Source organism: Falco punctatus, assembly GCF_963210335.1.
Source record: "Falco punctatus genome assembly, chromosome: 4".
Classification (NCBI taxonomy): Eukaryota; Metazoa; Chordata; class Aves; order Falconiformes; family Falconidae; genus Falco; species Falco punctatus.
Window position 1 is genome coordinate 5,462,365 of NC_137583.1, and position 27,788 is coordinate 5,490,152.

The 27,788-nt window shown below is 40.5% G+C and overlaps 1 protein-coding gene across 6 annotated transcripts in view; it reads right to left on the reverse strand.

The window, feature by feature from the left end:
• Positions 1–27,788, reverse strand: part of PHF2 (PHD finger protein 2) — a 100,443-nt gene that overhangs the window by 19,105 nt on the left and 53,550 nt on the right. For all 6 annotated transcript variants that reach the window (XM_080386240.1, XM_080386241.1, XM_080386239.1 and 3 more), the window contains 13 exons: positions 23,983–24,068; positions 18,783–18,897; positions 15,673–15,833; positions 13,277–13,418; positions 10,348–10,534; positions 9,616–9,778; positions 8,049–8,136; positions 7,336–7,442; positions 6,049–6,140; positions 4,634–4,723; positions 2,987–3,358; positions 1,931–2,050; positions 558–676 (listed from right to left, as the gene is read on the reverse strand). In XM_080386240.1, the coding sequence (XP_080242366.1) occupies positions 558–676; positions 1,931–2,050; positions 2,987–3,358; positions 4,634–4,723; positions 6,049–6,140; positions 7,336–7,442; positions 8,049–8,136; positions 9,616–9,778; positions 10,348–10,534; positions 13,277–13,418; positions 15,673–15,833; positions 18,783–18,897; positions 23,983–24,068 (1,842 nt within the window). The remainder of the gene's footprint in view (positions 1–557; positions 677–1,930; positions 2,051–2,986; positions 3,359–4,633; positions 4,724–6,048; positions 6,141–7,335; positions 7,443–8,048; positions 8,137–9,615; positions 9,779–10,347; positions 10,535–13,276; positions 13,419–15,672; positions 15,834–18,782; positions 18,898–23,982; positions 24,069–27,788) is intronic.

Consider the following 27,788-nt stretch of genomic DNA (forward strand, 5'->3'; position numbering starts at 1 on the left):
AAATCTCAGTCAACTTGAATACTTTCACAGGTGCCACAGCAATTCAAATAATTTTACAAGCATGTTTCTGAACCTAAAATCTGTATCTCAAAATACGGTGCCAACTGGTGTAGCCTTCACTGGCTTCAAATAAGCACTGCAGTATTTAAAGCTTTCTCAAAGTATATCATGATATGCATAATGCACACACAACATGGAATTCTGGTACGGAGGGTTCATTTAGCAGCTTCTTAGAAATGTACCTGAAATAGGACCTGACCAAAAAACACTTCAGCTGGTAAGAACCTGAATAGCCAAAACATGGGACACTGCCTGAATACTGAAGACACTACTGTCAAGCAAACTACCAGCCTCAAAGATAGATCGTTGCTGTTCTGGCAAATTAAGCTGAGTTCTAGGTAAAATCGAGTTCTGCAGCCAAGAACTTTTTTGCATAAGTGTATTTTCTACATTGTATTTTCTACAAGGCAGATTTTCTCCTAGTACAAAATCCCCATAAATAATGACTTTTTAATCTGCTTTTTTAGTTGATGTGTATTGTCATATTGTTTACTTACCCAAGCAACTTTTTATTAGAGAAAGAAAATGTAAATTTGTTGTCCTTATTTCCTGATAAAGGTGTCTTTTCTGATTTGTGTTCCTCTTCCATTTTTAGAAGGGAATCAGGTTTACTGTTCTGAAAGGCAAAAGACCCAAAGAAAAACAATAAAACAAATTCAATGAGTTGTTGATATTTCAGATTCCTAAGTAACCTCAGAGAATCCATTGATCTATATGCAGAGAAAAATATGTTCCCCGACGTGGTAAGAAATGGAGGATTATGCTCTTTCACAGACTAACATGGGTTCAGGGACTTGTCCCTTTTCAAGAAGCACTTCAGCACCAGTTTAAGCAGTACCCACACAATGCCAAATTTAAATACTGCTCTCTTAAATTGGTACAGACTGAGGTAAAATACTAAACACACATTTTGTGAATCAGAGAACAGGCTAAGCACACTGCTCACCAGCATTGTGCCTGTGTGGCTCAGGACAGGATCTAGCACAGTGCCTGTAACTTTGCAAGTATGACTGCACTTCAATCCTAGGCTCCACTTGCTTCTTTCACACCTTCAGAAGAGCTTGAATTATGAATTTAATAATTTAATATCAAAGCCATTCAGTGCAACAGAAGCCTTTGATGATTTTTCAGGAGTCGCCGTAATACTTTCCTAAGCTCCTCTGGCTGTGGAATTAATTGGTACATATCGATCTAATCACATTACCCATGACTTATTTTAACACAAAAAAATTTACATGTCTCTAATATTAATGATTCATGATTCTTAGTAGTTTTCCCACCTGAAAAATACATGTACTTTTGTCTTGTTTTGGGGAATTTGTTTTGCACTTTTGCATTAGAAATTCACAAAGCTGGCAGAATTCAGACAGCTCTTTATCTGAGAAAGCCTACTGTCACCTTGTTTTAGATGGTACCTGGAGAAAAAATGTATTGTTCCACGAACAAATTTTACTCACCATACATTAGCCCTCCAGGAAGGCAAGCTTTTAATTTATGTGGAATAACTCAGATTTTATTAACTCTACTTTCATGCCACCATTAGTTGTTGATATCTCTGGAACTACTCCAGACTTAAAAGTAGTAGAACTATGTTAAAGTAAGAATCATGAAAGAGATCAGCACTGAAAAATCTCACTACTAACTGTTCCCACTGGCTTCACCAAGGTTGAAGACGGACAATTAGCATATGCTTTTGAAGAATATGCGCGTGCCTCCACACTCTTCAGTTTTCTGTTCAAAAAATATTTTCTTTGGGAACTGAAAATTGCTGCCACATACTCTCTGCTTAGGTAGACCTACGAATATTTCTCTGCCCTTGACTTATCACTATGTGGCAGAATCAGCAGCAGAATTTAGCAGGAGATATTACCTTGTATTTCCATTTGGCTTCTGTTTTGCTTTTATTTTGCTCTCGAACTTCAAATTTCTCCACCTCATTCTGCTTACTAGCAGTTTCCTTATTGGGAACACTTAAAACATTCTTTGCAGCCTGGAGAAAAAGTCAGCATGTACTTTTAATGAGAATGGAGTGCTGGCATGTTACAGAAACACATTTTTTATCTGGAATACAACATGATATATTTTTTAATACTTCTCTTCTGATTCATTCTTTTGAACCCAAATATAAGATTCGATCACATATTGCTGCTTCAGAGAACACAGAAGACTGGCTGCATTTTTCTTTGATATACCAACATACAATAGCACTGTAAAAACATTTTAATCTCCCTTCCTATTGCTCCATGGACAGGTTTTGCAAACTGCATACAAACTACTAGGAAATTTAGAAGCATTTTAGAAAAGACCTACGGATACTTCTTAACAAACAGCATACAACACATTACTCTGTCAGTGTCTCAATGAAATCCCGGCCCCTGCTGAATTCAGCAGCAAAATTCACATTGAATTGAAGGACATAAAAATGAAACTTGTCCTACATGGGCGAAAATGGAAGCGAACTATTGTTTTCTCTTCAGTCACTCATTCTAGAGCAAAACCTCATGCAAATAAGATCCTTTAGAAATGAGTTCGTTCATCTTTGAAAACTGACTATGGAAATGCGCATGAGTGCTAATAACACTTGAAATAAGAATATAATATTTCAAGGGGCAAAAAAAAGTGCCATTAAAAATGTCTCTTGTTTTTCGTCTTGCCTCAGTTTGGGCAGGCAACTGGCAGTAGTTTGCCAGACTCAGCCTGAATCAGCAGGTTTCTTGGAGGCTCCATATCAAATGAATAACCAAGCAAACAGTCAAATCAAATAAAACAGGTAAAAAAAGGGAAATAAGCTGACAGTTACAAAACTTCCATTTACTTCAGTGGAAAGATGGTTTCACATTATGTTGCTTGACTTTTTTTTGCATGAGACTTAAGGACTGACTTTATTCCTATTATGGTGAGAATATTAGGTTAAGATATGACCCACCTTCCCCTTCTTTGGCGTCTCAATCTTTGTCAAAGCCTCCTTTGTGTGTGCCTCCAGCAAGTCAAGATTCGGGATGGCTGGTGGTGGACTTTCTTTTGCCTTCTTTCCTTTCTTTTTTCCTTCTCCCTTAACTTTTGGTGTTTTGGGAGGCTTAGGGGGTTTGGGTGGCTTGGGAGGTTTGGGGGGTTTGGGTGGCTTGAGTTGTTTAGGAGTTTTCACAGTTTTGGGAGTCTTTTTTTTAGGGAGCTTTTCTACAGGTGGGGGTGGAGGCGTCACTTGGACTGGTGATGGTGTCTCCTCCTTCTCCACAGGACAGATTTCCTCAGCATTTGTGTTGGCACTCGTGTCTGCTTTGCTGGCTTTTGAAGCATTCTGTAGTTTAGTACAAAATAGGAAGGCATTCAGACCCACCTGTCTCACATTCAGTATTCACCTGCACCCTCCCTTCCTTGGGCAAACAAACCCCAAAGATTCCCCCTCCAATAAAGGGGTAACTGTATTCATAGGTCAGGCTGGCCAGGGAATGACAACCACATCACATGCCACAGCAACACTCCGCTCGCCACGAATTCCCACCCCCACTGTTGCTCAAGCACAAATATGCCCTGGAGAAACTCCAGTGGCTTCATAAGGAGTGTAACTCTTACCAGGTTACATCATCAGGTAGGACTGTTAAATTGACTGCCCATACAAAGAAATGTATAAAATGAATGGTCTTTTGTTTAAAATGCTAATCAGCTTGAGCACAAACGGTTTGCATTTAATTCAGATGTGATAAATATAGCAGAATCATGTTTCATGCCCTCAGGAAAAATAAGCAGTAAAATAGCTGCCCAATTAAAATTAACACTGTCTGACTAATTAAAAATAAATTATTTTCTGCTTAACTTGCCATTCTGACAATTAGAAAACTTATATACTAACATCAAAGAGGATAAAAGGACAAGGCAGATTTCAATTTTGAGGTCTTTAGACATAGTTAGAAAGGGGGTGGAATGTAACACAAGGTCTTCCTAAAACAAATGAACTAGCTATTGTCACCTTGCACTGTCACACACCTCCACTAAGTGGAATGTGATAGCAGACTTAATGAATGATACCTCTATGCAACCTCCTTTTTTTGTTTTTTCTTTGGTTGGTTTTTGGGTTTTTTTTGGGGGGTGGGGTGTATAATCATTACCCCATTTGCTATAACAAATCTGCCTAGAAGCCAGCCAAGAGCAACGCTTCCTACTGGGACAATAGCTCAGCAATGAACATAAGGAAAAGGAGATACTACGTAGGGAGCATGATGACATTTATTTGAGTTCTATCATATTTCTGGGTAGGGAGTAGCTAAAGTGAAAGAGAAAAAAAGGATGGAGAGGGGGGTGTGGTCAGTCCAGCTAGGAGAAGGTGGAGGAGAAAGCACATAGGACAGGCAGACACAGTGTAAGGATGAGGAGAAAGCAAGCGAGAGAAGAGAACGTGTGACAAGTCAGCCACAGAGAAGATCCTTAAGCAGCCCCCCTACTGCAAAACCTCACATTATTTTTTTAAAATTAAGAGAACGAGAAGAAAAGATTCATTTATTTCTATTCATCCATTTTATACCCTAGATTATTAAAAGACCCGCAATATAGTTAGTATTATGAAAACAGCACAAACCTCACTTAATCTTATTTCTTTGGCAAGGTCCTTGATAAGTTGTGCTGGTTTGAAGTTTTCTGGTAGCTCATCTTCATGCTCTGCTAAAGCCTAAAACACAAGAATGCCAGGTTGCTGTTTCTGTTCACGTTTTTTTCAAAAATATGAAAAAAGCCTCCTTAAGTGACATGTCCATATTTTTCCTATGTACTAAAATCAGTACTGACTGGATCAGCTGTCCAAGTAAGGAAAAAATATACTTTTTGCCCCTTCTGGATGTTATTGTAAATAGTTGCCATGAGAGAACAACAAAGTCAATAGTATTTTTCACATATTACTGTAATATTACTTTCATAACTGTAATATTACTTTTCTTACCCCCTTATATGACATTCTGTAAGAAATTCCTTTTCTACATCTACAAGGAGAGATTGTCTTAGGCTGGTGTCTTCAATGAGTATAAAACACATATAACTTGTCAGCAGAGTGGTCTGGGAGATCCCTGACAGGACTAACAGCATTTGCATTCACATGTCATGCTATAATATTCAAAGTTCAACTTTACCCAAATGCCAACAGAATCTGACTTCCTTTGCCTCACTACTTCTCATCTGCATGGCAAGTGGAAAAATAAACACGGTGACACAGAGAAGACAGCTCCCACACCAGTCAGTCCTTCTACAGGAAACCAGGCAGCAATTCTGAATTCAGGCTCAAACACTGTCTTTTTGCAGTAGGGAGCAGCCAAGTCCCTGACAACATTTAAAACTGGGACAGCCACCTAACTGACCTAACTGTGTATGCAACATGGTATTCTCATCTGCTCATCCCTTCTTAAAATGTCTGAAAATCCTAAAGCTGCTGGTTCCCCTGTTCCCGTTTTATGATTGAATGGCCTGTCTTCTGCAGCTTATTTCCCAAAACTATAGGAGCAACACACACAAGAATAACACTTCTGAAATGACTGCAACAGGAAATTCAGGCTGCAAATCCCTTTAAGCCTTCTCTCCAGCCAACAGGTATTTCCTGGCTCAGTTAATGTGTTGATTTGCAGGAATTGGGCACCTTGTGCTCACGAAAATGTAGGCATTGTTCTAGGCCTCACTTGCCTACACACCCTCTGCTTGATTGATTTGGCCCAAGAAAATGCTCAGAGTCAGGGAGAACATTCATTCAGTACCCTTTTGACCGTGTGCAGATATTATTTTTTTAAAACCTGTGGTACCTTTTTTTCTGCTGACTCCTCATGTGGCACTATGAAATTCCAGCTATCGCACTCTGTCTGCGTTCTCCCAGCCCCTTCTCTTTGGGATTTTAGAATTTGCTGTTTTGCTACGGAGACATTATTTGGTCTAGCATTTGCTCTCTGGTCCAGTGACTGACAAACCTGACAAACCTGACAAACACACAATATTAATACAGGCTTCTTCTCCTACCTGTTTTTTAGTCCATGACCTGAAAGCACCATTGAGAATTTTTGCTCCTTGGAGTAAATGAGCAGGAGGTTGTTGCCCAGCTTTATGCAAACCTAAGCAGAGGAAAAAACCAATGCCATTCAAACACTAGCTGAAGTTGTTTTACATAGTCTTTAATTTGAAAAAACTTAACTGGGAAAGTTAACTCTTTGAAAGGTTGTTACCACAAATTAATCCCTATTGCAACTTGATGGTAATAAGGAGTATATTTACTGTGTCATAAATCCAACTCAGCCTTCCTATACCGTGCTCCTGTAAGTTATGTCTACACTGGCAACCCTTCTGGCTCCTTTCTTGGTCCCATACTCAAGTTAGCTTCAACGTTCATATATCCTAGGCTGTGGTAATAAAAAAGTACCATCAGCCGTTCTTTTACTCTGACTGAAAAAGCAACTACCAATATGTGGAAACAAAGGTTATACTGGGCAAAGCATTTCGCTTCTGCTTGAGTACAAGCTTGCCTAAACTTTTCCCATCATTACAGTCTTTGCTGAGAACCGGTCACAAGGGGGCCCCCGTCCAGGCAACACTCCGAGAGACCTCTCATCTTGCTTATTAACTAGACAGATGTTTCTCATTATAAAATGATCTGACGGGTGTCTCTAGACATGTTCTGTAGTAAAAGACAAAGAGCAAAGCGACCCCAAATCTGTAAAAAACATATACACATGGATGTTTGGATCAACTCCAAAGGAATCTGGTTTGGAAGAATTTGAATTTCACAGAAAACTTCGCTTTAATTCTCAGTGCCCCTGCTGGCCACATGTCTGATGCTCCTGTGGCCCCAGGTATATGTGACCTGTCCACGTACTTCAACCAGCATCAGCAAAATGATGGGAGAAGGAAGTGCCACTCTATGCCTCCGGCTGACAGAGCATGTACTTCATTAGGTTAAAACTGGGAATGAAGCCAGACTTGACAGGCAACTAAAAACTAAAACAATGTTACAACATTATATTTGCCCCTGAGACAACTTAAATACATTTTATAAAGAGGATGAAACCTTCCTTTACACACAGGTAAGAGGGGCAGTTAAGGTCCTGACTAGAGTGAGATGGCTTTTAAGGGGAGAGTTGGACCAGATCAGCATGTTCTGCTGGTATGTTAAAAGTAGTTTTCAAATAATAACATGACTGATTTTGGCCACCTGTCCATCTTCTATGTGGCACATCTGCAAAAATTAAGCGTAACTATTTTCAAACTCCCAAAGCTAAGTAATTAGGCCAGGCAAAGAAATGCAGCTTTTACCTTTGAATGTCTCTAGCAGATGCTTTCCCATATACCAACATGCAGTTTCGAAGTTTGGAAACTGGGTCAGACTGACAATTTTCAATCGTCTTTCTACTTCATATGCCCTGCAATACAAAGCCACATGAACTTACAGCATAGTAGGTCACAAGTATGTTGCATAGTGACAAGCACTGCTCATAAATGCCCGAGGTTCATTTTGTAGTGCTTCATTTCTTTGTGCTGCTACTAATGTATTCTGGCATTAGATCAAAAGCAAAACATAAAAATAACACTAGTAAGAAACTGTGCGATACAGATGCAAGATAGTTTTATTGCATTATTCGTCCAGCATCAGTAAAGAACAACTTGTATTGTCTTAGACTTGGCAAAGAGCCCAGCTGAGCAGGTGGGGTCTTATTCAGAAGGCGAACGGCATGTTCTAAGGGTAAAACTCCTGACAGTTTTTAACGGTCCTTCCTTCAGGACTTGGCCACACAATTCCAAGCACCTCACATATCCTCCCATGCGCTATGCAATAGGTGTAAAGACAGCCTGGAATAACTCAGCACAGGAGAATGTGGTCGAAGGGGACAAATATGAGTATGCTTTCTAAAATTGCCCAATAAAGCTACATCAACGTTACAGCAAATGTAGGCTAATTAATAGCAGAGAATGGCCAATTTATTAAAAGCTGAGCTTTTACCTAAGTTTAGATTTTAAAGACAGATTACCTCATCTGCATTTCAACACTTAGACTATGTAGAAAATGTCCTGCAAAGGCCAGGCAGTCTACAGGTGTTAGAGTTGCATAAATCCAACCTAAAAAAGAAAGAGGTCCACAGATAAAAACTGGAATGACAGTAACAAAGACTTCATTCACAACACGATGTTTATACTTCACTTAGCAACTTACTTCCTAGGTACCAATACAGCTCTTTAGTCCAAGTCGGCACCAAAACTGCATATACTTTGAACAAAGTTCCATCCAGCCCCTTGTTTGTTTTGCACAATAAGGCACATCCCTGGAAGATACTATGCACCTTTGATTCCCAAGCCTAGACTACCTTCAGCAGTGGCAGACAGTGAAAAGGGACATACTGCCCACACTGACATTATTTTCCTATTACTGTGAAAAGCAGCAGCAGCTACATAATGGTAGTGGCTTTCACATCACCATGAAAATCTGTGACAGCTCCTGACACTGACTTCATTGTAGTGTCAGGAACAGGTGTTTCCCAAACATATATTTTCATACAAAAATCTACACAAATTAGTGAATCTCTATAAATTGTTCAGTGTTTATTCCACCATCTGCTCTACATAAGGACATGAGAGAAATACCTACCTTCCATCTTTTACAGTCAAAGGAAAACTCAAGTGTGTAAACATTCTATGCAAGAATATACTCAAACACAGAAAAATGGCACTACTGGATGCTGCCTCCAAAACACAGGTATCAGTGTTTTTTTAACAGAGTAGTTAACACTACTCATGCTGCCTGGAAGCCTCAACTCAGATTATGGACTGAACGGGCAGTGCTTCATTTAAAGGTACACAGAGGGAGAGAAAATCCCTGCCTCAAAGAGATTACAGTTTCAACAGGTAACAGGGAGTGCTGGAAACAGTAATGCACATGAGGAAATAATTGTTCATGATGGGAGGAAGGTGAGGGACAGGGCAGGAGTAGAACTGTGTTCATTTACAACTCTGCACTATCTGCTAATCAACTCCTTATCCTTATGAAGATCCTCCCAGGAATCGAGAAAACCAAAATCCGCCATCCCTAACCTGCCATGAAAGCCAGAGTCTACCAAGTAACCCATTAAAATCTGTGACACCCACGTCTTCAGCCTCATGTGAAACCATAAATGCGCACTCACACTTGTGCAGGTACCTATAGTTCCTTAGTGTCATGGGGAATCAATGAGTGTGAAAAGGATCTTGTGGGGAGTCATGGTCAGAAAGTAATTCAACGTGAATTCTCTGTTAATGGCAAAAAGCACCAATGTCATGGTTGGATATACAGAACAAACTCATGAGCTACTGCACCCCAGCTAGATCAAGAGTGGAACAAGCTAACTACTAGCTGTGTTTTTTAAAGGCTGCTAAAATATTGATAGAAAGCAGTAGAAGTTCTGAATTTTTTTTTGTAAGCATATTAAATTATACTTCTACTGAGAATTAGACTTCATACTTTGAGAGAGAAAGTCATCAAATCACACCCCTCTAGAATTTTGGACATGCTATTTCAGCAGCTCTAAAATGAGCAGGAAACCTCACCTGCAACAGCCTGCTCACCTGATGGAATGAAGAGTGTCTGTCCTTGTTTAACTGTGCATTTGTAGCATTTATCTACTTGGTCTGCAAAAAACATCTCACTGTGGTTTGCTGCCGATTGCCAGCGTTCATAAAGCGAAATATTTGCAGAGGCTGGTTTGATGAGATAAAATATCTTTTCTCCCTGAATTAGAAAATACAAAATTAGCAACAAGCAGCCAAACAAAACAATGCTGCATTGGCACAGAAACATACACACACACAAGTATTTATTTAAATATATATATAACATTACGTATTTTAAAACTATTTAAATGAAATTTACTAGTTAGCTTTGTACAGAATGGCTGTAGTAATTGAATCACTAGCTAACCACATTTGCTCAGATTTGTAGGACTGATGGTGCAAAAAGTTTTCAGAGCCAGGTTCCATTATCCTGCAAAAGCAGAACGTAGTATCTTTCAGGCCTGAGGTGACACGTGCAAAAGGCACTAAACAAATATTCAAATCATAGTACAGTGAAAATACACAGACAACTTCCACACTCCAAGTGGCTTCCTCACTCAGTAGACCCTGGCACTGCTGAGAGTGTACCCATTTACAGCAGCTAAGGCTCTGAGTATTACTTACAGATACAACAGGACTGTGGAGAAAAAAAACCTGACACCTGAACTTCTGAGAGAATTTCAGGATGGTCTTTGAATATAAAATTTAGTACATTACTAGATACAACACAAAAATGTGACCCCTCACCTTCAGCACATGGTACCATGCAGAAGCTCCTCCCGAATCTATGTGGAAATCTGTGTAGCTGTCCTTCACACAAATCAGGCAGTACTTGGTAACTTTGGGTTTAGCCAGAAGAGCATCATCAGGCCAATAGTTTTCTACCCAGGACAACTTCTTAACTATATCTGGAGGCTCTACAAAACTGGACATCCTTTACAGAGAGAATTGAAAAAAAACCCATGCAACTTTTAAAAAAAGAGCACAAGGATCCTGAGACAACAAAAAGCAGAGTGTGACCCTAATACTTGCACCGCAATCTGAAGCAGCTCTTTATGTGGCAGTGGAACTGCTCTTCATTCAGAAAACTAATGAAAACTGTTCACAGACAGAGATTTAAGGCTTTTTAAGTATGATGACTTAGCAAAGTATAGGCTGTTTGTATTTTTCCAGTCCCTGCCCCTTGCTTCGTAGGCTCAGTTATCAATAGCACTGTTATCACAGTCACTTTCCCAGCTCCCTTCAGAAGAGAAAGTGAAATGTGTGCACTCTTACATAAATGTTATGGTACATCTACAAAATTTGCAGGTTAAGCTTAATATTAAAAATCCTAATAATAATAGCATTAATACTTAAGGATTAAGTAAGTTGATCTGATGTTGCAAATCACAGTGATCTTTTTATTTAGATTGACTAAATTACATTAAAAGCTCAGAAGAAGAAAAAAGTCTAACTTGTGTTGATGTGGATGTATTCAAAATACAACATATATAATATTTATGGGTATGATTTATACAAATTAATACATTTATTTACATTGAGCATATATTCATACTGTGTATATTTATTTATATTATTTATATTTTATTATATTGAATATAAAATATACTATAAATCACAGCTAAGATGATGTAGTGGCATGACAAATGGGTATTAAATGTGTTTCACCCCAGAACGTCCTAAATTTTTTATTTAAATAGTCAAAAATTTGGACTAATATGTGCAAGGGGTGGAGGTTGTACACTAAAATATCACGTCAGTAAGAGTATCTGCACTTCAAACTAAAATTAAATTCTCCCATGTGTCACTTATGCTCATTGTCAAACACTGATAACAATAGCTCCATTTAAAATGGTAGGGAAAGATGGAGCAGTGCATTCAATTAAAGTGTCACTGTCTATGTTAAGAAATAAAATATTTGCTAGTTAATGTCTAAATTAGCAGCACATGAGTGACAGTTCCAGCAGTCCTTCAGAACAAACGACCTCCCGTTATTCTGGGATAATGGCAGAAAGCTAAAAAAATCTCAGCTGAAGATACTGGTAATCTTTGAAGCCTGTAATTACTAGAGATGCTTTCTGCAGAAATGGGTGTGCACTACTAAAACACTAACTACAGGGCTAAAGGTAATGGCTTTAAAAAAACATGCTTGTAATTACTCATCAGCCTTCTTTTTTAAGGCTACATAAAGTCTTCTGGCTAAAATGGAATGTTCCCCAGAACAACCATTCTTTATTTTTATGTTGATACTTATCATCTTCCGTGTAGCATTTGTATATAAAGGAATCTTCTTCTTCTCTGATCTTTCCCTTCTAGAAGTACTAGCTACCCAGAAGGACTACAAGAACTGTAATAATGATCTGCACAGTTGCATGAAGTTCAATACATTATATATGCATCTGCCTACTTCTGCCATAAAAGCACAACTCAGGTGATGAATACAGCTATATAAAGCACAAAGCAGTAACCTGAACTCTTAGACATTTATATCAGCTAATTATCCCATACATAAAACATAATAAAAAACATGAGGAGAATAGTAGGCTTCCTGTCATTGAGGACTGGTGATATTCACATAGCCAGCGCCACTACCTCTGGCTCACTGCATCACTAAACCACCTCAGTCTCAGGTTCAGAGCTGATCTGTACCATCACACCCCACGACTTTTCATGGGGAAGTCAGCATTGCTCTAGTTTTGAATGACAGTCATACAGATTACAGGTTAACTTGCAAAAGCACTGAAACTAAAACTATAACACATGGTATAAGATTACAAAATTATAATAATTTCAAATTTATTCTCATTCAGGACCATCCAGTGACGTTACACTATACCTAAAGTCCTCATCTCTTTACTCACTCTCTGCTACTTTAAAAGGAAGATTTCAGTGAGCATTATATGATGCACTCAAACCAGTGCTATACAAGTAGGATGCTCGGTGCTCTACAATGTGTTTTAAAATAGAAAGCTCCGAGGAGATCATTATGTTTCAAGATCAGCTGGAAGAAGGGCTGTCGTTCCCTTACAACCATCAGGATTCCCATGTCACCAGAAAAATAACAACGAATATTCAAAAAGAAGACCCTTTAAGTCCATGTTCTCCCACTTACAGTGTTATCATACCTCTGTGGTCATCTCTGTCCTCCTTCCTTTGTTATTACTGGTATTTATCAAGTTGCATCTAAGTACCTAAGATTATACTAGGAACGTACTATGTTATCATTCACTACCAGGACAAGGCAGAGAGTTCACTCCTGGAGCAACAAGTTATATTTTAGTATACAGTTGCCCTGGAATAACTACCTATACTACTGGAGTTAAAAGAAAACTAAAAGGTACCAGAATACTCAGTTCTGATAATGTGAATGTTGATGGCACATGAATGCTGATGATATGCAGGCAGAAATTACCATGACAAATGCTGGCCTGTTTAGTCTGCCATGTACCATTCTCCTCATATAGCAAATTGCACTTTTGTTTCTGTGCTTTGCCTGAACTGGCTCTATATGGGCGATGCAGTGGGGAGTGAGAGCAACAAGAAGCCGCTATCCCAAGGTTAAACAGCACTTCCTAAAGAGGGAACCACTGGAGAAGGCAGAGGCTGTTCAAACCCCCCAGGCTGAACCCCACCACATAACCCAAACACTGTGTGGCACAGCAGGCTGGACTCTTACCTCGTGTCTGAGAACTCCAGGTTGGTCACATTGAGGACCCTTTTCCTGTTTGTGCTGTAGTAGTAATCCACAAATTCCTTGAGCTTCATCTTGCAGTCTTTCTGTTTGGTGACATCAGTGACATCAACACTCCTCTCCGGTCCTGCAGATTAATTCAATGAAAAAAAGAGACTGAAGGGTAGTCTGACTTGCCCCATTTTGTTTGCTTGGGGGTGAGTTAAAATTTCAAGAAACACCTCAATCTTTCGATTTTCTGATCTTCTTAGCCTTTGTATGTTCCCTGTTGTTTATGTACGTATACACATATACATACAAGTATAAAAGATGTGTATGGATTTAAAAAGTATATGCATAAAATCCATGCCCCTGACATAATTATTTCCGTATCTCTTCAAAAGATTAATGTTATTTTTAACCTATTAATTTCATTATAGATTTTATTTGCTTGATGAAAATTATATGTAAATACCTGTATATCCACAAAGCAAGCTCCACCCACCAAGTTGCAGAAGTCTTTGTGATTGTAGACAGAGTGTAATACTACACTAAAATTTTCCAAAATTTTAAGTTCTCTTATGCTCTATTTTAAATTTTTGCTTACAAAATCTATAATCGAGAAGGAGTTTTGCAGGGAAAATTCCCATTTTTCAACATGGTATTTCAGGTGTGCCACAAAAAAAGGACTTTGTTATTTTATCCCAAATTACACCTATCAAAAATCCATCACCCCTGTATTAGAGTATAGAGAATAATCTGCTAGTACTTATATATCTCCTCTGATATACCTTGTTGGATACAAATCTCCAGTGTTAACAGTGTTAGTCAATTAGTGGAAGTTTTACACTGGGCAATCCAGAGAACACATGGAGAAAGTCAAAGGTCTATAAAAAGTGCCCACTTCTAAGCACCATCTCTTATGCTTTCTGCAAGAAAAGCATCTCTCCAGTCTTTCTTCCTTCAGTTTTAATTGGCTGTATTTTTCCTCTCCCAGCATTTCATTCATAGCTTTTTTCACATTTGGGGGGGGGGGGGGGGGGGGGGGGGGGGGATCAATTTGTTTTTTCATGAAATGCCTCAACAGTAATGATGTATTTGGCAGTCTCATTTGTGGTGTTTTGTCCTCTGCTACTTATGTTAGGTTGTTTCTAAAAGACACTCTAGGTCCAATGTAATAAACTACAGAACAGTGAGATAAAACCCTGCCTGGGAAATCCCATTCAAGCAAACTAACGTCATGAAGTATGTGCGCCGTTCACTTTCAAATCTGCTGCCAGCTTCACATTAAATATCCCACGTTCTTCCCTCCAGCTTTTCACTAACAATTCTGTTGGTAAGGTGGATTATTTCAGCTAGAGGCTGAGAGAAAGCCAGCAGATGCATAAGGAGCACCTAGGTCATACAAGAAAATCCGCTAAGTGTAGCAGATGGGCAAGGAAAATATGTTTCCTGTAGAAGCAATGGGATAGAGATAATAAAATCAGGGATCTTGAATCCTCCTTTATTCATAGTTATCTCACTGCACACGATCACTGCAAAAGCAATAGATACAGTCAAGAACAGCAGTGGCTGGTGATAACACCCTCCAGTCTGGGGAAGAGGTCAATGGCCTGGTAAGGAGAATGCAGGAGAGGGAGGTTAGCAGACTACAGAAGGAGCTAAAGGGACCATGAAATGCAGACAGACACGTTGGGCTGGAGTCATGGCTCCAAAAGGTCAATGCCAGAAGACTGAAGGAGAGAGAATCAGACAGAAAGTGACACACAGGAGGGGCAGAGTGAGAGACAGCAAGAGACAAGATCGCACAGGCTAAAGGAAGAAGGATGTGGGGACAAAATTAAGTGCCTGCAGAGCACCTCCACGGCTCCTGGCCAGGTTATGTCTTCCAAGGTGGGATGACGTGATGACTTGTGGGAAGATGCAGTACAATACCCTGCTCAGGCTGGAGACAGGAGGATGCCAAAATTAATCCCAATGACCAGCAGCAATGAAAATAGCTCTCACTGACACCAGTGTTAAAAAATGGACTGTCTTTGCAGGGTGGAAGTCTCAGTCTAGTAATTCCTTCAATACAAAGCAAGATGGCAGTAATCAGGTAAGACCCGCCCTGAAGAAACTACTTCCTGATACTACTATAAGCTGTTTCTTTTAACGCAGTGCTATGGAGTACAGTGCGGTCTGGCTCAGGCTCACTGTCAAGTTGGTCCAAGGAACAAGAGTGAATTAATTGCTAGTTACAAGCTACCAACCACTACATAACAAATATTGAAGTGAGTATAGCTCAAGACATTATTTTACAATATACCGTACAATTTCTTATAACAAATAACACATATTCTATTTTTACAAAGCAGCTGAGGTCCAAACAGTAGAATGCCACCTGCTTGCCAGATACCTACCGACGTAGTTTTCAACATCGCTGACGTAGAAGGTGGGTGCAGGTACAGACAATCCCAGGCCGTCCTTCTTTGGGACAAGGATGGGCTCTGCAAAGCCATTTTCTTCCAAATACTCTGTTGTTAGTTGGCTGCCTGGCACTTTCACGACTATATCTTCAGCACTGAAAAAGTAAACACAGATTCGATGATGAGGTGCTTCCACGTACAGTTTGGCATTTCACTATTGAAAGGAAAAAGTTATGAAAAAGCAGTTATATGCAAATTAGGTGCATAAGACAAAAGCCAAAAAGCTATTTATTGCAAAGCAGGCAGGGCACAGTAAAATTGTCCGGAATCAATTCGCTCAAGTCTCATGCACCAACTACTGGAAACTCCTAAAATAACAGCTTACAGTGAAAGGCCATTTTCTTCAGCTACAGGGATCTGTCGAGTTACCAGTGATCAATGTTAAAGAAATTAGTGTTAAATGTTCTGCTCTAAAGAAGGCAAGATTAAACCCATTACATAATCTCAAATAAATTGCCAGGGAAATACTTTACAAATCATTTTTAAGTAGTCAAATAAATTGCTCGGGAAATATTCTGCAAATCATTTGCAAGCGGCTGGGAGGGCTTCAAAGGAACTAAGGAGAGGGCAGCTCCATTGGACCACCAGCTACGTGCACTGGCAGCTCTCAGGGGAAGTTCAAGTCCAATTTCTAGATCTTTTCGAGTAACCCACTTTGAATTCAGAGTGAAAAAGTGACTGTATATGAAGGACCATCCGTCCCAGGAGTGGGCTGCCACTGTGTGCTGCTTGCCAGCTGGGCTCCAGCAACCACCCAGCAGGCATGGGCCGTGGCTGCTGATGGGGAACCCCAAAATTTTAAGTGTTCACCCCAAAAAGCTCGACCTCCCCGGGCGGGTAAGGCCAATGCGTGACTGCCCTCTCCTGCAGCACTTCCAAACTACAGCGCCCGTCTTCGTACAGCGGCGGGAAAGGGGGCGAGGTGTGAGAGCCGCCATGGCGGCTGGCATGCTGCGGCCCTGCCGCCTCCTCCGCCCCACAATGCCCAGCCTGCCGCAGGGCCCCCACCCTTGCTGAGGGGGGGCCCCCACACACTCTTTGCTGCAGGGGGTCCCCATACCCTCGCTGAGGGGGCACCTCCTCCGACCCCCCCAGGCAGGGGGAGCCCCTGGCTGTGGGCCTGCTCAGGCCACCCTGCTGGCGTGTGAACCCCGGCAAACAAGATGGCCGGACACAAACAGGGATAAGCTGTAGAAACCCAGCTTCTTTCTGGATTGCCCCAGCCACAGTGAAGTGGCAGTGGCTAACCAGGAGGTGAATTTAATTAATAATGAAATAAAAGGAGCATTCCTCATTTACGTGAGCCCTGGTACTGTATGCCAGCAACATGCAAAGAACAAGGCTGGAGATTTTAAGGAGCAAGAAGCAAACCATGATTTACCCGTAAACCTCTGCACTTACTTTACAGTGCCCATATATCTCTCACATACTTGTTCAAGCCTGATTTGCTTCAGTATGTGCCACAGAAACTTACACGTAGTTGTAAAGAGAGATCACTACCAGAGCATCTATTAATGATCATGCCAAAACAGACAGTCTTGCCCCTACACTGAACTACGTGGACCATCAATTTAATTATTATTACTACTACTGTTACTACTCTAATGCTATTTTGGTATTAAACATTCAGGAGCAGAATGACATGAATTATATTTTATGCCTTTTTGCTCTCTTGATTGTTCCTTTTGATCCGAGCCTCACCACAGGGCTAACCGTGGGTTGTAATTCACTGTCATGTGCTGTGGATCAGCAATGATGTTTCTGACTCTGAACTGAGACCCCCTTTTTCTGTTCATCACATTCTGCCTGACAAGCGTTTGGTTTTGTTCTGTGAACATCTGCAGATTTCATTCATTTTCATCAGAAGAGAAAATTTCTCAACAATACTTTGTTCTACTAATGGAGCAAGTGTAGATATCAGGGGCCTAAATCTTGCAGGCACTCCTTCTGGCTACAGACACTTACTTCTCAGAAACTTTAATTTGACAGCAGAATTTTCTTATGTGCACATTTATGTGAGAAACAAACAAACAAAAAAAAAAGGGGGTCCATATGTTTTCTACAATTTGGGAGTGACTCAGAGATATTGCATCTGTGAGTGCAATCTCAGAGGCTATCTGAGGTTACTGAAATCACTCTGCCTAGGCCTTAAACCTTAAGAAATTAACTTTGCAACCTGTCAGGTTGCTCTGTATACCAGCAAACAAACAAACAAACAAACTAAACAACAGGCTATGACAAAAATCTAGCAGGCCCAAATAAAAATAGCCAAGCAAGTAAAATGCTGTATTGCTGAGTTCAGTGAAACACATCTGTAAGCTCTGCAAACACTTTGCAGAGTATTTTCAGCCTTTTCCTTAACCAGCCTAAAACCAGTATTTGAAATTAAATGTGAAATTAAATTCTCTGTAAAAAGGAAGCTTTGTGTTTACAAAGTACACTCTACCAGTCTCCAAGGATTCTTCTAAAATTAGTAGTCATTAATAATTAAGGATTTATTTAGCTAAGGCCTACCGTAAAGTCCAGAAGAAAATCATCACTCTTACAAATGGCTGTGAAGCAGCCTAATAAAGTGTGGAACATGTCACCTAACAATTAGCACTATTCACTACCCCAAATAAGCGAGTCTTTGTCACTGTAGCAACTGAGGATGTCATTGTTCTTCTTTTCAAGATGGAGACAGACTTCAGCAAAACCATTAAGATTTTTCAGAACAGGATAATTTTATGCAATAAATTGGTTAGTTTCTTATGCAAGCAAATGTTGTCGGGGCCAAACACATTCTTGTTCTTGTCTTCACAAATACTAGCTTCTACGGAAATTCACAGGAACTGGGCTTAATCAAGAGTAGATTTGAATATGGCTGCACAAATATAAAAAAAAGGAAGAGCCTGGGACATCTGCAATAAAACAGCACTCATTTAAACTTCATCATTCTGTACTATGTAATGCTTTCAGCAAGGACCATCATCAGCTGCATAGGAAAGTGGCTATATATGCTTTATCTCAACAGCCCTGTCCATGCATGCAGCTGAACAACCCACCTTGGAAAAGTACGACTTCGAAGTTCTTTTATAAAGACTTGGCTCCCGTTCTGTACAGGCTTGACCTCTGTAGTCTGTCCAGTATCATGTTTATGCCAGTTTCTTTTCTTTTTCACTGAAAAAGAATTAATTGGACGGTACTGTATGTTAAATAGAAGATAATTATTAAAACATTTGAAGGAAGGATAAATCTTCATTTCATTTCTTACGTGAGCAGAGAAGAGGGAACTCCCACTATGCTGCACTGCAAATTTTAATATTGCTCTCAATTCACCATTAGACAATTATACTGTAGCCTGAAGATCTATTACATACTGAACAGTGTTCGGTTTGTAACATAAGGGCAACCAGACGGGTAATTACTGAGCTGCACAGCTACCGCAGGCTTTATGCAAACACAGGCTCTGGACATTTTGTACTTGCCAGAATACACACTTAATCCTTATCATGAACCTCTTAGAAAGCCACTTTTCTGCCTTCTCAATATGCAGTATAGATCTTTATGAACGTATTTGTCATGAATTACCTGAGTCTAAAGGTCTGTCCAGCAGTTGCAGATTTGACATCAATTTTGATGGGCTTTGAATTACACCCTGCACACAGCATGCACATAAAAGGATCAAGAAAATAAAATAAAAAAAGATGCAAGGGCACCACAAATGCAATTTTTAGAACTACTCTTATTGCTGGGTTTTGAAAGGCAAGCTGGGCTAAGGCCTTAAGTTGATGACAGCATACTAAAGGCCCCTTGACTGTGCTCCCAGTGGATGACAGACATACAGGCAGGTTCATCATTGAAAAAGGGTCAGCTGGAATAAGCACAAGTAAGTCAGTCAAATGTCAGTGTAGTTCTGCCTTGTCTCTTTGACAGCCAGATAACACAGAGCAAGAAAAACTGGTCCAGCTTTTTCTTTTAGCACTATCTCTCTCAAATGTTCCTACTTCCACAGTCTGTCCGGACATGCTCATTTTGGTAGTAAATTGGTTTTTGTCCCAACTGCGTATTTGTATCATTTCAAGCCTCTGTTAGTAGAATTTTCATAGGCCACAACTTACTTTTATGTTTCACCTTTGTTTTACATCATGAGACTCAGTATTTTACTCCAAAATCAAGACCTCTTAGGCTCTTCTTACTGTTCAAAACAGCTGGGGAAAGAACCAGACTCCTCAGTAACTATGCATGGACAACACTCTTCCCTCGCTCTTTGCACGTGCACACACATACAGATCCACATACTTATTCATTAAAAAGGAATCTGGAGGCCACAGCTATAAGACATGAGGTTTGGGAAAAGCTAACTTTGTTTTCCCAACCATAACCCTGGAACAACTCAAGTAAAGACATCTCCCAATGAATCCATCCCAGGTTTTGCACAAAGCATGTTGGTTTTATTAGTTCCATGCAGCTCTCCAGCCTAGCTGGATATATTCATTAAAGCTGCTAGTTCTTTATCTTAATGACTCTCAGGCTTAGTGTATTAATTCAGTGCTCCTGGTAACAAAGGAAACAAGCCCTACATGAATGCCAAGCCTTCCTCCTCCCCTTCCCTTTCCAATGACTGCCTCCTCCCCCTCTCACCATAACCAAACCAACACTGCGCTCCTAGCACAAGTCCCAGTGAAACAGGTGTCACTTGCCACAGTGAAAATTAAAGAGCTTATCATATTAGCATGTTCTTTTATTACACTTCAGATAGCATGCAGCGTCAAGAAATAAAAGCAGCAAATCACTGCTGAATTAAGAAATTCACTGCAACTCTTCAAAAAGCATCAGGGAGCTATTTTCCTCGGCACCAAGCGCCAGCAGGCATCCACCTCTCACATCCACCTCTCACACAGAGGCAACAAAGATGCCTCTGCCACCAGAACGCTCCCCAGGAGGTGCTATCTCCTGGTCAGCAGCAAGCTGGCTGCTGTAGTACATTTATACTACATCAAACAATCGGCATTTGGCCTATTTTCAGCCACTCTCTTCATGTTTCATCTGTACCATGAACATCACAGTAAGGATTAGAGGTCATTAACACGTGCAACAAATCCTAGCTTTGGCCAGAAAGGCCAGTTTTTCTCAAATGATTACAGATATCTTTTTCTGCAGAACTTTCTGATCCAAATTTGACCTTTGGAAAGTATAACCCGCTCCTTCTAAAGAAAATATTCCATAAGGAAAAAGGGAATATCTTTTTATGAAAACTGTACCTCAGAATAAATAATTCTAGACTTCAAAGGTATACTTACATTATTTCAAATGTGTTTATGAATAAAGGGATACCTAGAAGCACCCTGTTGGCTCTCCATTGATTTATATGAAAGGTTGTAACACTTAAAAAACAGTTGCAGCCTGACTTTGGGTTGCTTACATCTGTGTAACTCCACCAATTCCCAAGAATTTCTCCTGATTTTCACTGCTGCAAATGAGCAATCAAACTGAACATTTCAGATCATGTTATGAAAATGAGTCAAGTCTGCCTAAACAAAGCACTCACATTTTATTTAAGTTATGTCAGAGAGTTTTGTATGAATGTGTATTTTTTCCCAAAGAGGAGTTCCTACAAATTGCATTAAAACAAAATGGCTTAAAATGTCATATGACAGGAAGCAATCTTCTGAAATAGTAGCCACTAAGCCACACTGGTAAAGTGGAAAAATGTAAGAAAAGGAAAATTACTTTTAAATTTGACATCTGGAAAACATATATTGCGGAATGCATGCTCCAGAAATACACATATATTTTTAAATCCAGACGAGTTGCGTAACAGACAATTGGTGTCTGTGTTTCCCTTTGCTAATCTTGCAATAATTAAACCTACCAGTGAACTAGTGGCTCTGGAACAACTCTTACTCATTTATTACAAAACTGATAGTGCTAGATAACAAGTTTAAACATGTATTGTAACACTTAATAAACAAATAAAAGCGATCATCTCACAGAAGCCCCAGCAGAGCCCAAGTGCCGTGTAGCAGGACGCCCTGCATACAAATGCCTGACAGAATGAATGCATTAAGCCAAGCTGTTCCTGCCTTCATTTAATCAGTCTTTCAACTTCCCTGGCCTATTGCACTCCGCAAGGAGGGGCTACAGGATAACAGCCTCATTTTCCAGCAGGATCCACGATTCGTTAAGTTAATGGTGAAAATGACTACACAGCTTGAGAACCTGTGGTCTTGCACTTCACCAAAAGTCAAGGTAAGGTTATCAATAACTAATGTTTAAATGCTCCCGAAATTTTTACACTCAACTACTTTGATGATTGGCCTTGTACATTACTAAACTTCATGCAATGCATTTGAAGAGAGAAAACAAAGTCATATTGCTGTACTGCAGAATGATATCATGTTCTGTATTCCTACCACACTGATAACCTCATACAATGATAAGACTATAACTAGCGACGGCACTCCAGCAGCACTTTCTGCTGTGCTGCACGATGGAGACCGAGGGACGTATTGCCAAGTCGGATCTTTATTTGGATAAGAAGAATTAGATGGCCAAAAACCTTCTTAAAGCATCAGAAGATTGTTGTCAATTCAACTCTCCTCGTCTTACCTGGTATATTAAAACTTGTAATCTTTTTATCAAAACTGACATTTCTTGAATTCTAAGATTATGCACCACAGTTTCTATAGGACTGGTATGTAATTCCTGATTACAGACTTTTGCTGCTACTGTCTGATTTTTTCCTGTCGCACTGAAAAGTAGGTGCATTTCATCATTATTAATTCAAAGCAAAGTGAAAGAAATCAAAGCATCAGACACATCTCAATGTTATACAAAACTCACAGAGGCTAGAAATCCTGCGCTGCTTCCCCTATACTAGGTCAATAACAGCTTGGGCATATCTGCAGTCATACCCTCCTTTTCAACGCAACCCATTCTAATACCAAATTGTTCACCTGAAGATGATTTGTGGTTATTTGTTTTAACGATTTCCAGTGTGTTTGTCAGAAATCTTCCAACCAAACATTAGAAAGGCTGACTTTTAAATCAAAACATTTTGTGGGGATGCATTGATTTTGTTAAGTCTTTCAAACAAGATTCCCAAGGGTTTTTCTGTCAGCTTGCCCAATTTGTAGGTGCCCTGCTTGGGCCAAAGTTGCTAGCAGACATCTGGGACACAGGAACAGCTGCAGGTCATTCTTGATTTTGAAAAAGTCAAAGTGGAAAAATTATTCCAATTTTTGCCCCAAAAATGAACATTTCAGACTCCTCTCCTTACCCCTTAGAAATTTTTAAAACTTTAACTTTTAAAGCAGTGCAGAAATAATCGCTTGGGTTTACAATTATAGAATTTTAACACAACAGAAGTCAGCTTCCAGCCATCCTTTATTTCGCACTAAAAAAGGAACATTATGATTTGTTTGGATCCTGGGAGATGAGCACAGTGCTCTTCCTCTATGTCTTGCTGTAAGGCTGCAGAGCAGTGAGAATCTCTGTGCATCATTGTTGCTTATTTACAGTAAATGGCTCTCAAGTAAAGCATTTAATCTTCTACATGTATTGGTTTAGCTTCTTTTTTCCCCCCTTTTTTTTTTTCCCCTTGTATAATAGAAAGAATTTGTGAATTAATCTGACCAAAGTAAACACATCCTACAGTTCTTTCCCAGACGAAACTCCCACTGAGATCAACTGTCACTTTTACTCAGGAGAACTTTTTCCTGTGAAAGAACTGCAAGAATTGGCACCCTTAGTGCATCCTACAATTTTGACTGCCACTGAAATCGCTAGTTTTATATCCAGGCCAAGCATAACATACTGCTTTTTACTCTCCTCACTCAAAGACAAAAACCACCATGTAGTTTCCAAAATTCCCTGTATTTGAACTAGCTGTTTCTGTAGGCTTTTTCTAGCCTACAGTACTAAGTGCCTTCACAATTCTTAATTTCAGACAAGGAAGGAAGCATCATTTTCATTGCCGGGACTGGCGACTCAAGCTCTGCAGGTAAGATGCCTTGCATTAGCTCATACACATTGCAAAAGGCCAGGCAGGGAGCTGCATCCAAAGCTTCACAGTTCAACCCATGGTTTTTCCCCCTAACATCTTTTTTCACCTCATGGTTTGAATTCTAATATCGATATAATATGATACATGGCATTTAGGCACGGTTTTTTGTAATGGGGAAAAACGCACCACCCTAGCTTCTTTTGTTTAAACATACAGAATCTGCTTTGTGTGAGGAGCAGCTGTGCAAGTATACTTACAAGTAGACTTCCCGTGGGTTTTCTCACAATTTGGACAATGATAGATGTCAATATCTGGTGCCTCTTCTTCTTCAACACCCACACAGCTGGAATATATGAAGGCAAATACTACATTAGCTTGAGTCCACCTCCAAACACACAAGCACACAATGAATAATGAAAAAAACCAAACCCCAATAAGCTGTGCATTTACTATGCAGCTATGCTGTCTGCTGATGATGGCATCAAAGCAAAGCTTAAGTGCTCCTTACAGTAGTACAGTCAGATGGGATTTTTTGCAGCCTGCATTCCTGATGTGGCACTAGAAAAAGGTGTCAGTCAGAAGTCCACTACCAGCTCACTGTGGACCTCTGTTAAAATATGGCAGAGTCCCAAAGATATTTTTTTTCCCAGGGAGACCATTTTGTATCTACATAGAGTTCTCCAAGCACCATCCCACGTAAACCTAATTAACAAAACACATCTTCTTTACCAAGCATGTATGGACAGCTGCTAGGTACCAGAGTAATCTTGGCAAGCTATACCATATGCAAGACTTCTATAGGTTCCATCCCTATTACAATATATGAAGATGAGGAGGAAAAGAAGACACATAGCTCACAGCACTGCTTGTTGCCAAAAAGATGGGTTGTATCATGGCAGCTGCTTAGAACACCCACCAAGATTATTCTGGATGGCACAACACATGCAACAATACAGCGTGGCCTGCGGGCACACTGCATCAATACAATCCAATAGCAGAGCACAGCGCTGGGGAAAAACAAAACTAAACTGCAATGGAATGAAGTACCCAAGATAAGAAGTCGTTGCACAGTCAAAACATTGCACAGCAAGCCAAATAATCAAACCCCAGCATGGCACTGTTCCTCTCCCAATGGAGGAAAAGCAAACAGGATTCTGATTCTGCTTGCTCGGTCTGAAGTAGCCCAGGCTGCAAGCACATCTGCAGCACAGAAAAGAATTTCAGCTGGGTGCTGTGAGATACAGCTCTTGTGTCACAGCTCCATGAGAGCTCAACTAGGCAAGAGGATCCACAAGAGGCCACAAAGGTAGCTGCACCTTAACCACCTGCACAAACAAGGCTAGATCATACCGCGATAAGAGCACTCCTGCAGTGTCTCTACCTCACCACCTGAAATGCCTTCTCAGTGCTCTTCAGTTCACAGGAAACACTAATACATCTCTTCTGCTGTAGAAAGGGTTTGGGCACAGGTCATGGCAATGCCATCTCCATGCATACGGTAGCGTTCAGCCTCCTCGCATCCCGCCAGCAGTACAAAGCGGGGATTAGAGCAGGAAGACGAATTCAAGAGTTTTTAGCTGCTGGTTCTGACCCATAGGAAGTAAAAGAGAGGCTGTTTGTTCCTCTCCCACAGGCAAGGCCACAGGGTGGGTCACTTCTGCCACGTGCCCTACAGAATCTCTCAAACCACTCACTGTATTCAGTCTCTTTAAGACAATACCAAAGAGTCCAGAATTACAAACAAATAACTAGAGAAATTCATGTTGGTTGGATACACCAGCCATTACTGAACGTGAGGGTCTAGATGCAGGAAGGCCCTTAAACTCCTGGTTGCTGGCAGACAGGAAGGTGCACGAATAAAGGAAGGATAACGCATGATCATGCATGCCCACCTCTTCTATGCTTTTTTAAGCCTTGCAAATCACTGCTGTTGTGAACCAGCTACCTAGCTCCATGGAGCTCAGAGCTCTTCTGATGTCCTTGGTGGGGGGTGTGCACATGTGTGCATGCACACACACGCTCACGCTTGGGGCAGGAGGAGCAACTGTCGAAATGCACGACAACCCTCTCTGTTTACAAAGGTGGGTTTGAAGCCACTTTTGAATCCAGGGCACAAGCTGGTGTGTAACTGTATGCATCATGATTACAAACCACAGATCTATTCACTTTTAGAAAGAGCATCAACAAACTGATGTCTGCAACCAAGCCGGGAAAAGCCAAACTAGCTAAGATATGGAAACAAACCTTTTTTATAACCATTGTAAATTTTTTGTCAAAATAAGATCCTGCCAGAAAACTCTGCGGATATTTTCATCCTGTTGCAGCTGCCAGTCTGCGTAGGGGACCCAGCTCTCTCCAAACCAAAGAGCACAGGGTGAGAGAAGCTTTGCAACCAAAGCCAGAGAAGCTCTCATTTTTGAGTTCAGCCTGTGGACAGGCCAATAAACAGGACATTATTGGGGAATTGTGTAAAAGCAACTGCAGATTTGGCTGATTTTTTTTTTTTATTAAACAGTTACTTGAAAAAACACAAAATTGTTGGGTCTCCCTGGGCAGACAGCATGGAAAACTGAGGAGTTGGTTTGTGGACAGGAAAAACCATCACAAGAATCCAGTCCTCAGATTCAGTATATACAAGCAGTATAATACCAGATTGAGCAGCAGAAAATTTAAACAAACCCGGCCAGATTAGAGCAACCATAAGAGAATGTAGAGGATTCCTCTACCCATAAAGCTGCGTCAGCTGCTTATGCCACTGGATTCAGCCTGTTAAGCTTAGTAAAGGTATGGATTAGGCTCTATACAAGGGCTTGAAAAGTCTATATTTAGCTAAACTAAGGAGATAAGACCCTTGGGCGCTGCATGGATTGCTACAGGAGGAGGTATGAAAAGCTACTGCACTGGGCAAAGACTTCAGTGTGGTGGGAGCTATTGTTCTGAGAGCAAGTAAAAATATTTAACTAGAACAAAACAGAGAAGTAAAAATAACTGACCTCAAACTCAAACAGTCCTCTAAAAGATGCAGTCAACTTTTCCAGCTACAACATGGCTTTTGAATAAAGTTTGGCCATTTACAACTACTCGTGGGCAGAAGCTGCTGTCCCTGCTGTATGGGAAACTGCAAGTACAAACTGTCCAAGAAATACCCTATTGAAATGCCCCAGGTAATCTTTAACCAAAATGTGAACCAGTTCCAGTTTGTGCCCCTTTTCTCAACAAACAGAGCTTGACTTGCCAGGTATTTCCACCAGCAGAACTGTTTCTGAACTTCCACATGAAAATATATAGGCATAATAAATTGAATTTCCATAGTTAAAGACAGACTGCTAGAGACAATCCCTCATGAACGTTCCTGCCAGAAGAGGAACAAAGATTTCTTGCTGGGTATCTTGGTTTTACGGGGCAAGGTTTTGGTAGCAGTGGGGCTGTCAGCTCCACAGCAGTGACCTACCCTTGGGCTGGTCTCCAGAGCATTTGCACCTGTGAATGAGAACCAGGAGGAGATTGCCAGCTTTGGCAGGAATCAGCTCAGAGTCCTGAAGTGGTCTCCCGCCTAATTTACAAATGTATTTTTTCTGAGTGGTTAATTAACAACAGAATGGTATCAAAGCATTTCTCCAGCTGAAGAAAACCAAGTCATCTCTAGCAGCTGAACAGTGCTGCCCTCCCCGTACCACCACCCCCCCCCAGATTCAAGCACGAATGGCACTTTGTGTTTCACTTTTTTTTTTCTTTTCTTTTTTTCTTTTTTTTTCATGAGAACACTCCACTTTGGTCCCTCCAATTTCTTTTTTCAACCCTATTTGCCTGAGAGAAACACAAACATGAAAAAGACTCGAGCCAAGCGTTTGACCCCCTACAACGATCAAACGGGTTCCGAGTCAGGCAGTGCAGGATCCCAGGCGGCGTGCTTGGGAGCAGCCTCCAGCAACGGGCCCTGCACAGCCAGCCCCACATTAATATGTCAATATGAGCCCTGGATGCGTTACCATTGACAGAGAAGAACTGGGTAAAGCTCTCGGTAGCACTTTTGAGATTATTCAGATCCACCGATGAGATAAAA